This window comes from Miniopterus schreibersii (assembly GCF_964146895.1).
Source record: "Miniopterus schreibersii genome assembly, chromosome: 6".
Classification (NCBI taxonomy): domain Eukaryota; kingdom Metazoa; phylum Chordata; class Mammalia; order Chiroptera; family Miniopteridae; genus Miniopterus; species Miniopterus schreibersii.
In genome coordinates, this window is record NC_138107.1 from 24,106,132 (window position 1) to 24,122,226 (window position 16,095).

A 16,095-nucleotide genomic window follows, 5' to 3' on the forward strand; every position below is an offset into this window, starting at 1 on the left:
TATGATTCTTGAAAAGACTTGGTATTTTACATATACTTAGGTCACACGTGGCTCCTCAGTGGCTGATAAGCTTGAGCCTAGAGTTTAGGTCTTTAGTTATGCTCTTTTTATGTGATTGTTTTATCTTTTTGCTTGGACTCTGCAACACTAAAACTGAAGTTTGGCATCAATTGCTAGAACAGCTACTTTAGCATTGGGCTGTATTTGTTATGGGTATTTGTCTTTCATAAATAGGCTTTAGAGAGCGATGAGATCTTTGAAGAGTGTATAGTTGGGGAAAAAAGATGATCATTGTACTTTTTTAATTTTAAAAAGTGAGATTCTACTCAGTAACATTAAGGAACTCATTCAATCTATTCCAAAGTATCCAGCTGTTATAATTCAGTTTTTTGATTAGAAGTAGTTTAAGTACTTTATAATTACTCTAACTTTAGAAATCTGTCTTTTATAGACCTTTATAGTTAGGCCAGTTTGTATACATTTGAATACTTAATAACTTAAAAATTTTACTCTCTATACTATTTAAGGAAGAGAGCTGTTTAAATCTCTCTGTACTTTGCCTGTCTATGGATGAAGCTTATTTTCTTTCAATTGATTGTTTTCTCTGTTTGGCTAAAGATCTTAATTGTGCAACATCTGAAATGTGAATACACAATAAATAAAAATTGTCCTAATTCTGAGTGTATTAAAAAATTAAAGATAAAAAGGTGTATTGTTATTTAATGCCTCTTTAGGATTAAAATATGATTAATGCTGTGCTGTTCATTTTTTGTTGGCAAAACACACTTATAAGCATTTTGGCAGCTTTTAATGGTGGGTGGCATCAGCAGAAAAGCAGTTGAAACCGTAAACATACATAGCCATTTGGGGATCTTAAAACTAGATGATATTGAAGGAATAATATTCTCTAGTTAAATGCTTAGGGGCTTTGTAGGAACTGTCATAAGGATGAATATCCACCCTGGCTGGTGTGGCTCAGTTGGTTGGGGCATCGTCTGGTACACCAAAAGGTGAAAGATTTGATTCCCCGTCAGGGCACATACCCAGGTTGTGAATTTGATCCCCGGTTGGGTCAAGTGCTGAAGGTAGCCAATTGATGTTTCTCTTTCACATCGATGTTTTTCTTGCCCTCCCCCACTTCTTCTCTTTAAAATCAACTAAAAACAGTAAAAAAAAAATAAAGATAAATACCCAGTTTTCTGTTGTATGAAATATTTAAGACATTTAATTGAAACAATTCACAAGAAATAATAATAAAAGAGAGACAACAATCAAACTATATTAGAATTCTCCTGGCAGTTTTACAATTCTTTGTTTATACAATATAAATTTTCCATTGTATATCATGTATTGGGAGTTCCAAGGGAACAAAATTTGGCCGGGGTATTAGTCTACAAGAGTCGTGTGACTGTAAGACCAAGATTATAAAGAAAGAAAAGGGATGAAGAATGGACCAGAATAAGAGGAAATTAATGAAGAGGAGGTAATGATGGGCAAACTATTTTTAATTGGCTTTGAAAGTAAAAAAAGGGAAAAGACAAAATAGGATAAATAAAAAGAAGAGAGTGAAGTAGATCTCTGCTTTGTATTCTGTAAATTTGTTATTACTGATACCGACAGCACTTGATGTCAGGCTAGAGCTGGTGGGTCAGTAGCTGGACTCCTCAGGAAGTATCACTTTTATTCTCCTTCTCTTCTTGTCCTCTCCACTTCTCCTGCCCTCTCAGTTACATTGTTTAACATAATTTTCATAGAACCCATATCCTCTATAATATAGCTACACTTTAAATTGTGTTTAAGATAGCTAAAAGAGAAAATAAGAGTTAGAAGAAAAGATCTTTGCGTACTTGTATAAATGAAAAGAAGGGAGGTAAGGGTTCTGTAGAGCAACTGATTTCCTAATGCATTTGATCTTTGTTTTTTCTTGGGTATTTAATTTAAGGAAACAGATTTTTTTCCTCAAGAGAAGGCTACTTGGACATGTTAACTGCTTTCCTTGTCCCAAATAACTATTTACTTTACTTTTAGGCTGTTATATCTTTTATAAGATAGCTTATGAACATTTAATTATGATACACGTGGTTGATTTTTCATTGCTTTGTCATAATTTTGATTACCAATCCTAAGGACAAATATCCGAAATAGGAACTTAAGAATTTGTATTCCAATGACACAGGACTCAAAGCAGGCACGATTAATTCTGGAACAAAAAATTCATTCCGAAGAGGAGGCCAAATGCAGGTGTCTGGGAAACCAATTTCATGTCCCATAATGCACTGTAACAAGGAATTTGATAATGGGCACCTTCTCTTAGGACATTTGAAAAGGTAAGTATGATATTCAGAATAGTGGATACTGGAGATCAAGTGAGTTACAAAGAGATTTCATAAAATGAAAACATGATGTGCCTCTGCCATTAAATATGTATTTATTCCTAAAATGTCTCATAAAATTCTGAACAGGCTTTTTGCATTGCTATGCAGTTGGATCAGTTTTAGAGAACTCCAGCCCATAAATGTAAATTTCAAGAGTTGTAAAGCACTTATACAGATATTTACCCTAAAGAAAGCTAATATGGCATTGCAAAATAAATGCTATAGACAAACCAAATGTAGCAAAATTAACAATAAATATTCTATTTATGAAACCCATCTTTTTAATTTACTGGATTTTTGAATAGTAGAGCATGAGAAAGTAAATATCAGGGAAGGCAGTATTAAAGTCATTAAATATTCTGTTCTTCACAATCCCTTTCTAATAGTTTAAAGATGAGAATTGAGAGTTTGGGTCTCAAAGCCACTGTCTTTTCCATATGTCACCCTGCTTGTGCCTTGCCTTCCTAAGAGAGGTTTCTAGAGGGAGCTTCAGCATTCTGCAAATAAGTGCAAATAAGTACTGTATCTTAACTATTTTAAAGTACTGTATCTTAACTGTTTTAAAAAGTCTTCAAGGCAGTTTAAAATGACACAATTTTTTTATATGGTTAAAATGAACATTAGAAGGATTAAAAGCTATTTTTAGGAAACAGGTATGCCAGAAATCTTGACTTGAGATTATTATTCCAGTGGTTCATTTAAAATAATTTGTGAGCTTTATGGTAAATAAGGCAAGAAGAAAAGAAGATGGCTCTATATTTTTCAAACTGGGGGTTTACTGGTTTGGCAAGACATGCCTAAATCTATTTTATTGGGTCTTGAGTACTTTTATGAAATCTAAAACTAACTGTTGGTCACTGTCTGAAGGGATTGCATGGCTTATGGGAACTACTTGATATTTCCTGAATATGAAGAACATAATTTAATATTTCAGTAAAAAAGTGTAAAGTTCTGAATGTGTGTATGTGTTTGTTTAGCTTAACAAATGAAGAAATAGCTGTGCCCCTAGAATGTGGGCTTTTCTAATGTTACCTCTCTTTTGCCAAATAGGTTTGATCACTCTCCATGTGATCCAACAATTACACTACATGGACCTCTCATCAGTTCCTTTGCTTGTGTAGTATGTTATAAACATTTTGTTACTCAACAACAATATAAGGAACATCTTTTTTCTAAGGTAAGAGCATGTTGTCTTAAGAGTAGGTATTATTTTTCTTGCTGCTCTTAAGCTTGTTATCACCAAAAATGCACAGAAGGATCAAAATTCTGATTGTCTATAAAGAGTAAAATGATTTGGAACATTAAATTATTGTGGGCAGGTAAACTTGACAGCTGAAAACCAGCAGTCCTAAAGATTATCATAGCAACCCTTCCTTTTATGGACTTGCTTCATAAACTTAAATTACCTTGTTTAAGATGCTCTGTTAGTCCATGGTGAGAACTAGTCCACTCCTTTTCACTGCATGTTGAACTGTGGGAGCCATGTAATGACTAACAATTATTTTATTAACGTTAGTAATAAGAAGTAGATCTAGTACTTAAAAGGCTGTTCTGTAACTCTCATTAAGTATTTATCTCAAGGGACATGAGTTGATTCCTGGTATATGCAAATCTTTGTAATATAGAACTCTGTAATGAGTGTTGATATTAGCTGTAGCTCTCAATAAATACTGCTTTTTTTTTTTAATATATCTTTATTGATTTCAGAGAGAGGAAGGGAGAGGGAGAGAGAGAGATAGAAACATCAATGATGAGAGAGTCATTGATTGAGCCCGCAACCTGGGCATGTGCCCTGACCGGGAATCGAACCCTGATCGCCTGGATCCCAGGTCGACGCTCAACTACTGAGCCATGCTCGGCCAGGCATCGATAAATACTCCTTTTTGCTTATTCTTTGGAGTGTGTCACAAGGATTCTAAAGGAAAACTAGTTATACAGTTGCCTATATTGAATCAGCCAGAAGAGGTCGCTAAAAGATCATATCCTGAAGAATTCTATTTTGTCAAACTCCCATTCTTCAATGAAAGTGAAATGATCTGTAGTTTGCATTGTCTGTCTTGCTTCCCTCCCTTTTTCCTTTCATCTCCGATTTCTTCCATCTAGACTGATGCTTCTTAGACTTTAATGTGCACACAAATTACTTGGGAATCAAATTTAATGTGCACATGAATCACTTGTTAAAATGCAGATTCTGCCTCTAGATCTGACGTGGGGCCGTAGATTCAGGATTTCTAATAAGCTTCTAGGTGATGCCAGTGCTGTTGGTTCATACTTTGATTAGCAAGTGTCTAGTGTTTTTTTGACAGTAAAGTCACCCAATGGATATATTACTAGATAGCTTCCTGCCTCTCTCCCTTTTTGGTGGTGGTGGTGGTGGGGGTGGTAGACATACTGTAAGCTTCAGTGTGCCTCAAGGTCACTTGTGGGCCAATAGATACTACCACTGTTTCTCATTCTGTTCCTAGGGCCATTCTATCATCAAAGGTTATTTTTCCCCCTTGCTAGCCTATTCTTCTCTGTCGCAGGAAACCAGTAAAACTACTTTCTGTCTCTCTGATTTTGCCTTTTCTGGACGTTTCATATAAATGGAATCATAGAATATGTGGCCTTTCTGTGACAAGATTCGTTTACTTACCATAATGTTTTTAAGGCTCATCCATGTTGTAGCATATATCAGTACTTCATTCCTTTTTATTGCCAGATAATGTTCCATTGTATGGATATATGCCACATTTTGTTTATCAACTCATGTAGTTGGTGAACACTTGGGTTGTTTTCACTTTGGCTATTGTGAGTAATGCTGCTATAAACAAATGTGCAGTCTGTGTGGACATATGTGTTCACTTTTCAGAAGAGTTAAATTATTGGGTCCTATGGTAATTATGTTTAATTTTTTGAAGAACTGCCAAATTGTTATCTAACACACTATATACCATGCTACTTTCCCAACAGCAATGTATATGGTTCCAATTTCTTCATATCCTTTTTTTAAACAATTTTTTTAATTGATTTGCAAGGGGCAGGGGAGATGACACATCGATTTGTTGTTCCACTTAGTTATGCATTCATTGGTTGCCTCTTATATGTGTCCTGATTGGAGACTGAACCCACAACCTTGGTGTATCAGGACAATGTTCTAACCAACTGATCTACCAGACCAGGGCCAATTTTCTTCATATCCTTGTCAACACTTATTATCTGTCTTTTAAAATAGCCATCTTAGTGACTATGAAGTATCTTATTGTTGTTCTGCTTTTTTCATATATACAAAATTTATGGTGTATTTTATTTTAATGTAATATAATAGTAAAAAGAAATGGAGTATTTTAATTTACCAGACATTCTATTTCCCATTTTGTCCTTAAGTTTATATACGGTATTTGCAAATATGCTATACTTATTCAGTAGGTATATTCCAGTAAAATTTATGTAGAATCTCATTTTTGTTTTATTGAGTCAACCATTTAAACAAACATTATATTAAATATATTTAAAACTCACAATTGAACTAAAAATTATTTTCTTAGATTAGAGGTCTTCATTAAGGGTCATTTGTATAAATTGGTCGTTAATAAATGCCTTTCATGCTCTTATAATTTAGAACCTTCTAATGAAATACAAAATATTTTCCTGGTGTGATCTTTTGTGTGACACCTGCCAAATTAAAACGGATGAGGCTCAGCCGGGTGTGGCTTGGCTGTTGAGTACTGACCTAGGATCCAGGCAGTCGGGGTTCAATTCCTGGTCAGGGCACATGCCTAGGTTGCAGGCTCGATCCCCAGCAGGGGGCGTGTAGGAGGCAGCTTATCTATGACTCTCATCATTGATTTTTTTATCTCTCTCTCTCCTTCTCCCTTCCTCTCTCTGAAATCAATAAAGTCATATTTAAAAAGAAAAAAAAGGTTATATTGCAGAGTAATGTGAGCAAAGCAAAACATTAGAAAAAGTATATGTGATGTAAAAAATTTATGCATTTGTATAATATTGCATATGGATGTGTATGTAAAAAAGGAAAAATATATAGAAAGCAAATATACTTGTATATTTATTGTCGCAAAAAGATGGTTATAATTTGTTTTCAAGGAAAAAAATAAAAAATTTTACATATGGGACCTCATTTTGATAAAAGCTCCATTGTTCACACTCAGGGAAGCAAAGTTTTTGTGTTAAAAACTGGTAGAGAATATTGTAGATAATAAATATTTTGAAACTTGATTTTAAGAATTTGAATATTGTTTTTAGTTTATAATTCAGCTTGGCCTTATGTTTTAGGAAGCTGCAGATGATGGACATAAAAACAACCTTCTTCCTCAGATTATTCAGTGTTTTGCCTGTCCAAATTGCTTCCTTCTTTTTAGCAGCAAGGATGAGTGTTTGAAGCATATGTCTGGAAAGAATCATTTCCATCAGCGTTTTAAACTGGGTGGTATGTTCATACTGTTTTCTCTGAAAATTATTAAACTGCTTTAGTTTTTGCTGATTTACTATACTTCTGACGTAATTTTTGAGGTTTCTTATCTTCATGTTAGTGTAAAAACTGTGAAAGTGAAAGATTTTTAATTTTTCCCCCCAAAAAAGTGTCTCAATATTTATCTGTATCTAAAAGTAAGGTTTACTTACTTTGAGGAATGTAGAGAAACTTGGGAAGAAAGCATTTATTCAGAATGTTTTTATATCCATGATATCTGGGAATTTTGTCATTTTTCAACATCCTTTGCCCTTAAGGCTAGAAAATGACCTTCTTTAGATTTTCATTACCTAAATAACTTTCTTCTACGTACTCCAACTGATGTTGAGGAAGGCAAAAGGGACAGAAGGTTAGGTCACTCTACTCAAATCTTTGTAAGTTATGGCTTATTTTTCTTTCAGATGGCAAGGGAATACCATATCCTATATCATTTCCATCTTTTGCAAAAAAACTTTTGATCTCTCTATGCAAAGATGTTCCATTTCAAGTTAAATGTGTGGCCTGCCACCAGACACTGCGTTCCCACATGGAGCTCACTGCCCATTTCAGGTTTGTAAGGGAATCCTGCCCAGTAAGTTCTTAACCAGTGGGATTCAACAAATACTTTTCTACTTCATGTTTCTCTCTTTTTAAAATGAGAATGTACTTTTACCTGGAAATTAACCAAATTAGTATAATGAGAGAAATTAGAGGTGTGGAAGAAGTGGATGTATTGATATTGTAATGAATGTAAAACAAGCTAAGAGTTCTAAGTTCTGTGTGTCATTTCTCTGTGTGTTTTGTGAGTGTATATATAGGGAAGGAGAGGGTTAAAATAGAACCTTGGCTTTAAGTCAACTAGAAGGGAATGTATTATGGATGTGAAAGATTACATTTTAGTGAAAAGCAAAATTTATCAATCAAGAAGATTTTAGTATGATTTTTTTGGTCTTTACAATGGAAATGATCAAACAGTAAAAAAGGAGAATAGTATCATGAACCTCTGTATACCTTTTACTCAGCTCAGTAGTTATCAACACATGCCAATGGGGTTTCATTTATGTCTCATCCCCTGAAGATTATTTTGAAGCAGATCGTGTTATTTTATCTGTAAATATTTCAGTATGTGTACATAAATGATAAGGACTCTTCTTTAAAAAGATCAATACCATTATCATACCTTAAAAAATGAATAGTTTAGCCACGCTGGGCATGGCTCAGCGGTTGAGTGTCGACCTAGGATCCAGGAGATCGGGGTTCGATTCCTGGTCAGGGCACATGCCCGGGCTGTGGGCTAGGCAGCCGATCAGTGACTCTCTCATCATTGATGTTTCTGTCTCTCTCTCCCCCTCTTCTTTCCTCTCTCTGAAGTCAATAAAGATATATTAAAAAAAAAAAAGTGCATTCAAGCATCTATCTTTAAAAAAAAGATGAATAGTTTAATACCATCGAATACCTAGTTAGTTACCAAATTTCCCTGATTATGTCACGAAGTTTTTTACATTTGTTTATTGGAATCCTGATTCAAACATAGCCTATACTTTGCATGTAGATACTTTGTCTGTTAGGTCTTTTTTTTTCTATTATTTCTTTAAAATGCATTAAAAGTTTATCTACAATGACATTTGTTTAAATAGAACAATTGTTTTCACAAATCTTTAAGTAAAATATGTTTTCATAAAACTGAGGTAAAACTGCAGAGTATAATTACTCTGTGTACTCATATAATTACTAAGGTTAACAGTTCTCGTTCTGCCTTATATTTTGTGAGTTCAAATCCTGATTCTGCTTTTATTTTTACTCTTAATTTTTTATTATGGAAATTTTTAACTGTATGATGAAACTAGTATAATGAACCTCCATTTACCCATCACCTAGCGTCAGTAACAATCAACACTGCCATTTTTGTTTTATTTATACCACTTGTATTTTAAAATTCTTTGTTTTTTAAGATAGAATTTAAATTCACTGAAGTGTAAAAGTCTTAACTTTCACAATTTTGACAAAAGGATACTTCTGTTTAACCCTATACTTTTATCATAATATATTACCTCCATGTGGGATGTTCCATTGTGTCCCTTCCCAATCTTTTTCTGCCCTCTCACCCCCAGGCAATCTTTATTCTGATTTTTTTTTATACCTTACATTGGCTTTATCACCTCTTGAACTTTATGTAAATAGAATCATATAGTATGTACTCTTTCGTGTTTGTCGTAGTATCGGTGACATTGAGCCATGCTGGTTAGTACCTTGTTCCTTTATACTGGTGCGTAGTATTCTGTTGTATGAATATAGCACAATTTGTATATTCATTTTCATGTAGATGGACATTTTTATTATTGACAGTTTTTAGCTATTGTGAATAAAGCTGCTGTGTACATTTTGTACAGGTCTTTTTATGCATATGTTTTCATTTCTCTCAGATGAATATCTAGGAATGGAATTGCTTGGTCAAAAAGTAGTTGTGTGTTTAGTTTTATAAGAAACTACTAAACATTTTTCCAAAGTGTTTTACTAGTGTACTATTAGCAGCAAGGTAGGTGAATTCTGGTTACTCTACATGCTTGCCGGGTTTGGTGTTGCTGTCTTTCTCGTTTTAGCTATTCCTTTGAGTGTCTTATTATGGTTTTAATCTGCATTTCCCTGATGAACAATGATGTTGGGCATTTTTTCATGTATTTATGGGCCATTCATTTATCTTTGTGAAGTACCTGTTCAAGTCTTTTGCCTGTTTTAAAATTAGATTGCTTGCCTTTAAATGTGAGTTTGGAGTTCTTTATGTATTCTAGATATAAATCTTTTGTCAGGTATATTACTGTGAATGTATTCTCTCCCAGTCTGGTGCATATTCATATTGTTAATTGTCTTTTGATGAGAAGTTTTAATCTCATTAAGTATAATTTATTGATTTTTTTTCTTTTATGGTTATGCTTTCTCTGTCCTGTCAGAAAATCTTTGCTTATTCTTACTTCAGGAATATATTTTTTGTTTACTTCATTTTTTAAGAAAGTTCGGCTTTTTAAAAGCTTTTCCATTTATTTCTATAATCTATCTCTTCACAAATTTTTGTTCATCTTTGAAACAACCAGCTCTTGATTTCACTGATGCTTGATTCTCTGTTGTTTGCTCATTTTTTACTTTGTTGATTTCTGCTCTTTAACCTTTGGGTTTAATTTGCTTCTCCTTTTCTAGCTTCTTAAGGTGGAAGTTTAGATTGCCGTTGGACCTTCTTTTTCTATATAAACATTTAAAGTTATAAATTTTTATCTAAGCATTGCTTGGACTGAATTCCTCAGATTTTTATAAGTTGTTTTTATTTTCATTAAGTTAAAAATATTTTCCCTTTTCCCTTTTGATATTTTCTTTGACCCATAGATTTTTTAGAAACGTATTAAACTTGTAATGATTTAGGAATGTAATTTCCAAATATGTATGGATTTTTATTGTTATTTCTTGTCTCTAATTTAATTCCACTATAACTAAAGGCCATACTTTATATAATTTCTCACTTTCAAAATGTATTAAATATATGGGATGGTAGCAGGTGTGTTCTCTTTGGAGTTTAGTAGTGAAAATAAGACAGTTTGAAGCATAGTTACATTTTTCTTTTTCCCTAGAGAAGTTTGTGTATTTTGAGTTAATTTTTGGAATAGTGTCTGGTCTTTCCATTGAACCTGATTCTTGAGTATAAAGGCAACTATGAGCATGGCATATTCCTGACGTAAAGTAAGTCAGTTCTTAAGGAATAGGTACCAAGTTATTGTGAATCTTACCGTAGTTTAATTATTACAATTGAATTATCATAGAGAAGCTCATTTGCTTGTCTGATAAGGTCCTCTATCAGTGCATTTGGTACTGTTTTCAGTTTTCTAAAGTTTGTCTGAATTTTTTTTTTTGACATTTTGATTCTAGTTTTACCCATTTGTATATAGGATAGAAAGAGACAAAATGTAGGTAATACTTAGGTACCTTGAGATGATAGAATGTTATATAACCTGCATCTTTATTGAACATTATCTTTTAGCGCTTATGTATACATTGTTTATTTTATAATTCCTGCAATAAAAGCAGAGCTACTGTACTTAGAAAATACTGTATTTGTGAAAGAGATTTTTTTTCTTATCTGCTTTATTTTTTTAATCTTTTTAATTGAATTTATTGGGGTGACATTGGTTAATACAATTATATAGGTTTCAGGTATACAATTCTATAATACATCATCTGTATATTGTATTGTGTGTTCACCACCCCAAGTCAAGTCTCCTTCCACCACCATTTATCCCCTCTACCCTCTCAGAGCTACCTTCCCCCATCCCCCTTTCCCTCTGGCAATCACCATACTGTTGTCTCTATGAGTTTTGTTTTATTTTGTTTTTTATTTGCTTAATCCCTTCACCTTTTCTTATCCACTCTAGAGTTCGTTGTCGGAATGCTGGTCCTGTAGCTGTAGCTGAGAAAAGCATTGCCCAGGTTGCAGAGAAATTCATATTAAGAGGTTATTGTCCAAATTGCAACCAAGTCTTTGTGGATGAGATCAGTACCCGAAAGCACAAACAAAATTTAGGACATAAAGTCCGAGTCATTAACTCAATGGAAGAATCAGTCTTACTTTATTGCTACAGCAGTGAAGGGAACAAACCTCCTTCTGACTTGAATCTATTGCTAGATCAATCAAAATGTTCATCGCTTAAAAGAACTCTGTCTCTCCAAGAATCTGGCTCACAAGATTGTAGTACCATTCCAAAAAAAAGGGTGAATTTAGAAGACAAAAGCCATGGAGGTAGGATTTGTGTCCAGAAAGAAAAGTCAGTTAAAACCTGGTTTTGTGAATGCCATCAACGATTTCCAAGTGAAGATTTAGTAGAAAAGCATGTTTTCTCTGCAAATACAATGTGTTATAAGTGTGTGGTCTGTGGAAAGGTATGTGAAGATTCAGGTGTGATCCGTTTGCATATGAGCCGGATTCATGGAGGGGCACATTTAAATAACTTTTTTTTCTGGTGTCGAACATGCAAAAAGGAATTAACAAGGAGAGAGACTATCATGGCACATGTGACTGAATTTCATAGTGGTCACAGGTATTTTTATGAGACAGATGACACAGAAAGTGAAACTTTGCCATCATCCTCTGCAGTACTGGGGAGTAATTTGACTGCTAAGAATCCTTCTCCAACTATTACCATTCTTGATCATTCCCCATCAAACAGTCCTCCACGGGGTAAATGGCAGTGCCGAATCTGTGAAGATATGTTTGATTCCCAGGAATGTGTAAAACAGCACTGCATGTCTTTAGCAAGTCACCAGTTTCATAGATACAGCTGTGCCCATTGCAAAAAGACTTTTCACAAGATAGAAACACTGTACCGACATTGTCAGGATGAGCATGGCAATGAGATAAAGATTAAGTACTTCTGTGGGCTTTGTGATCTTACCTTTAACGTGGAAGAAGCATTTTTCAGTCATTATAAGGAGCACCACAGTATAGATTATGTGTTTGTGCCAGAAAAAACTGAAATTTCAATTAAAACTGAGAATGATTTTCCAGTAGTAGAGACCGGTAATCTGTTAACCTGTGGTTGTCGTGAGAGTTACATCTGTAAAGTCAACAGAAGGGAAGATTATAGTAGATGTCTCCAAATGATGCTGGATAAAGGTAAATTGTGGTTTCGCTGCAGCTTGTGTTCAGCAACAGCCCAGAATGTAGCTGACATGAACACTCATATCCATCACGTGCACAGAGAAGAAAAGCAGGAGGAGGAGCAGCGATACGTCATCAAGTGTGGCACCTGCACCAAAGCATTTCATGACCCTGAGAGCGCTCAGCAGCACTTCCATACCAAACACTGCTTCTTACAGAAACCCAGTGTGGCTCATTTTGGATCTGAAAAAACAAGCCCGTACAAGTTTGCTGCAAGTGCCTCACGCACAGAGAGAAAACTGAAACAGGCAGGAAGCTATTCAAAAAATTCAGATGTGGAGAAAGGAGCCGAGAATGACCTCAGCTGTCAGAATATAGGTATGGCTTTACAACTCTAATGTCTGCAGATTTCTCTGTTAATGTAGAAACGTGTATTGTAACCATCATTTTTGTGAAAGCTAATAATTCAGTTTTGAAGCAGAAAACATGATAGGATGATAGGTTAATTACTGCTGCATATGGTTTGTAGGGATTTATATGCCTTCTTCTACATTCAGCCAGCCATTTTCTAAACTTAAGGGGACAAAGAGTGTATGTTAGCTTTAAATAATGTTTTTTAGATAACATTTTCTTTGCTTTCACAAAAGGCATGGGGATTTTGAGAGATGAAGGAAATTTACAGTGTTTGGGAAATTAAGATTTTTAAAGTTATCCTGGACATATTATTTAGATTTTGGTTCATTCAAAAGATGATAAATTAAGTAGAGTTCTTTTTGTTTCTATTTTGGCCTTATTCTAGAAGTACAAGAAATCTTAAAGGTCACTTGAGAATTTGTGTATTTTTGTTAGGAATTTTTTGGGAAGCAAAGCTTTTACTTACAGTTAAAATAGGAATTAGAGGTAGAGTTACAAGTGGTAGCAAGAAACCAGGGAGAGAAATGAGGTATGAATCTCCTTGTTTGTACTTACCCAAACTTTCTTCTCCCATATGGTAAGATTAAGTAAGTCTCTGAGAGTGCAATGTTTTTATTTTGTTTAGAAGTATAATTTGTTTTGTTTAGAGTATAATTGTGAGTCTGTATCCTTTTAAAAATTTTTTTATTGTATTTGTTGCATTAACATTGGTTAATAAAATTGTATAGGTTTCAGGTGTACAGTTCTATAATACATCATCTGTATATTGCAATGTGTGTCCCCACCTCAAGGCAAGTCTCCTTCTATCACCCTTTATCCCCCGTTTACCTTCTTCTACCTCCTCTCACCCCCGTTTCCCTCTGATAATCACCATACTGTTGTCTGTGTCTATGAGTAGTTTTGTTTTGTTTTTTCCTTTGCTTAATCCCTTCACCATAAATATTAACTAGTAGAGTGAAGACAATGAGGATACGTGAAAAATTTGGCTAATAAAATATTTTTATGAAATAATGAATTTTTATGGGCTTGCTCTATAGCACATGTAGATCTCAGCATCACCTTTTTATGTTATTATGGCATATTTTATGTTAATTATTAACTGACATACTACAGACCTACTTAACACAACTTCAAACAGTAAACCAGTGGTTACCCCATTTTTTTTCTTGTGCTTTTCTATTGCTCTTCTGATTATTTTTTGGGAATTTGGTGGTCATATTTGATAGATGATTGTAGTATCTAAATCTACAATAATTAGAATTTTAAGAAAATATATAAGATGATGGGTGGCTTAGAAATGGGAAGGGATACAGTAGTATATTTGAGGGAGTCTCTATTAGGTGGAGCAGAAGCTATTTATTTTAAAAACAATTTAGTAATTTAAGGTTTGCATTGCTACCACTAGAAACTTTAAGGTTGCCAAGGTAGAAAACTTTGAAAGAAGGGAAGGGAAGGGAAAATGAGAGTTGAGCATGGTGGAAGGTGAAAGAACTTGAGAGAACCAAGAAAGATTTGTTTGTAGTGAAAGTACTGAAGTGTCCCCAGTGCCTATTTTGCACCACTTTATGGTGTGGGTTGTGGGTTATCTCACTTCTGCTCTATACAGTGTTTAATCTACTAATAAATCAGTCTAGATTAGGAAAAGCGCAAAGTTATCCAATTTAAATGTACTGTGTCATGTACAGGTGTGGACTTTACAAAAAGGTTTAGGTGGAAATAACATGCTACATTAATATTTTGCGCATTAGTTCTCTGATATCTTTTAAACTTGAGAAATTTAAAATGTTTTTAGCTAATTCTTACCAAATCCATGTTAATGTTTCTCTCTTCTTTCTTAGATGAAGTTGTTGAGCTTCCAGATTTGGATTACCTGCGAACCATGACTCATATAGTCTTTGTAGATTTTGATAACTGGTCCAACTTTTTTGGTCATCTACCAGGGCATCTTAACCAAGGAACATTTATTTGGGGCTTTCAAGGTATGGTTAATAAGGAAAACATTCGCGACAATCTGCCTTTTGTTTTCTTCTTAGAATCTGGTTCACTTTAAAGGACTCCTTGAACCTTCCTGAATAGAACATGGGAACATAATTGGAATATTGTCACTTTGCATTATAGTTACTCGGATAGAATTTTCTCTTTACATTTCTCTATGGTAAATGTTAGTCTGTTTGGTGACCCAAAATTTGTGGATCTTTAGATACCAATTGAAAAAGCCTTTATTCAATACTTTCAGTGTGCCAGGTATTATACTTGGTGCTAATACATGCTTACTGATTTCAAAATATAAAGAAGTAGGCTGACGGGATTGCTGCTCTTGTGTGTTGATAGAGTAGCAAGATATTAAAAAACCAGAAAGCACACTTCTCAGATAGTCATCACAGATGACTATGATCTGGGTTGTTTATTTCTGAGATAGTTTTTTTCTTATTTATTCAAGCCCTAATCTTTAATTTTATGAAATAACTTTCAGAACAGGATGCTGCTGCCGATTGTAATTTTGTAAAACTTCAACCATGGTGATCACTGTACTGTTACAGTCAGAGCTAGAATGTGATCTTTCAAAGTCTATTAAAAATGTGAGTTTGGGGGGGGGGAAGTAGGCAGAGAAGTGTATTTTTTCCAAAATATAAAACTAATAAATAGCAGAGTAAGCTTTTGAACTTGGGCCTCATGGCAACTATGCTACTACTCAAAAATGTGCAACTTTGAGAAAGACTTCTTTGATTTACAGAAGTTTAGTATAATGAGCATCTGATACACTTCACATTTGATAGGAGGCTGCATATGAAGAGGAGGATTGGAACTTAAATTAGAAACATACTGACCTGGATAAGTTAGTACAACCTTTTAGTAAATCTGGTTTTGCTGATTGCTGCTCATGTCTCTCCACTGGACAGCCTTGACGTATTTGTAAAAAACCACTAATGCTTACATTCATATGGAATGATACCATTCAAAGAATTTTCACACATTACTTTTGATTCTCCTTAACATCCCTGTGAGTTTTCAGATGAATAGGCAGATTCAGGGAAGTTGGTCTACGTTCCTGAGATTGTAAAGCAACAAGATGGTGATACCTACACTAGAACTGAGTTCTTCTGCATTCCAATCTGGTACTTTCTGTCTAGAAAACTTTTTTTCCTAGTGTTTTTTTCTTGATAAAATTTTCAGTTATATCTAGTGTCCTGTTCTTTTTCTCCTGTTTGACTATCATTTAT

The 16,095-nt window shown here is 34.2% G+C and overlaps 1 protein-coding gene across 3 annotated transcripts in view; it reads left to right on the forward strand.

The window, feature by feature from the left end:
• Window positions 1–16,095, forward strand: part of ZNF451 (zinc finger protein 451) — a 74,233-nt gene that overhangs the window by 40,671 nt on the left and 17,467 nt on the right. For 2 of the 3 annotated variants that reach the window (XM_081140090.1, XM_081140091.1), the window contains 6 exons: window positions 2,177–2,327; window positions 3,426–3,552; window positions 6,648–6,801; window positions 7,245–7,392; window positions 11,238–12,838; window positions 14,713–14,853. In XM_081140090.1, coding sequence (XP_080996216.1) covers window positions 2,177–2,327; window positions 3,426–3,552; window positions 6,648–6,801; window positions 7,245–7,392; window positions 11,238–12,838; window positions 14,713–14,853 — 2,322 coding nt within the window. The remainder of the gene's footprint in view (window positions 1–2,176; window positions 2,328–3,425; window positions 3,553–6,647; window positions 6,802–7,244; window positions 7,393–11,237; window positions 12,839–14,712; window positions 14,854–16,095) is intronic. The other variant, XM_081140092.1, reaches the window with a different exon arrangement.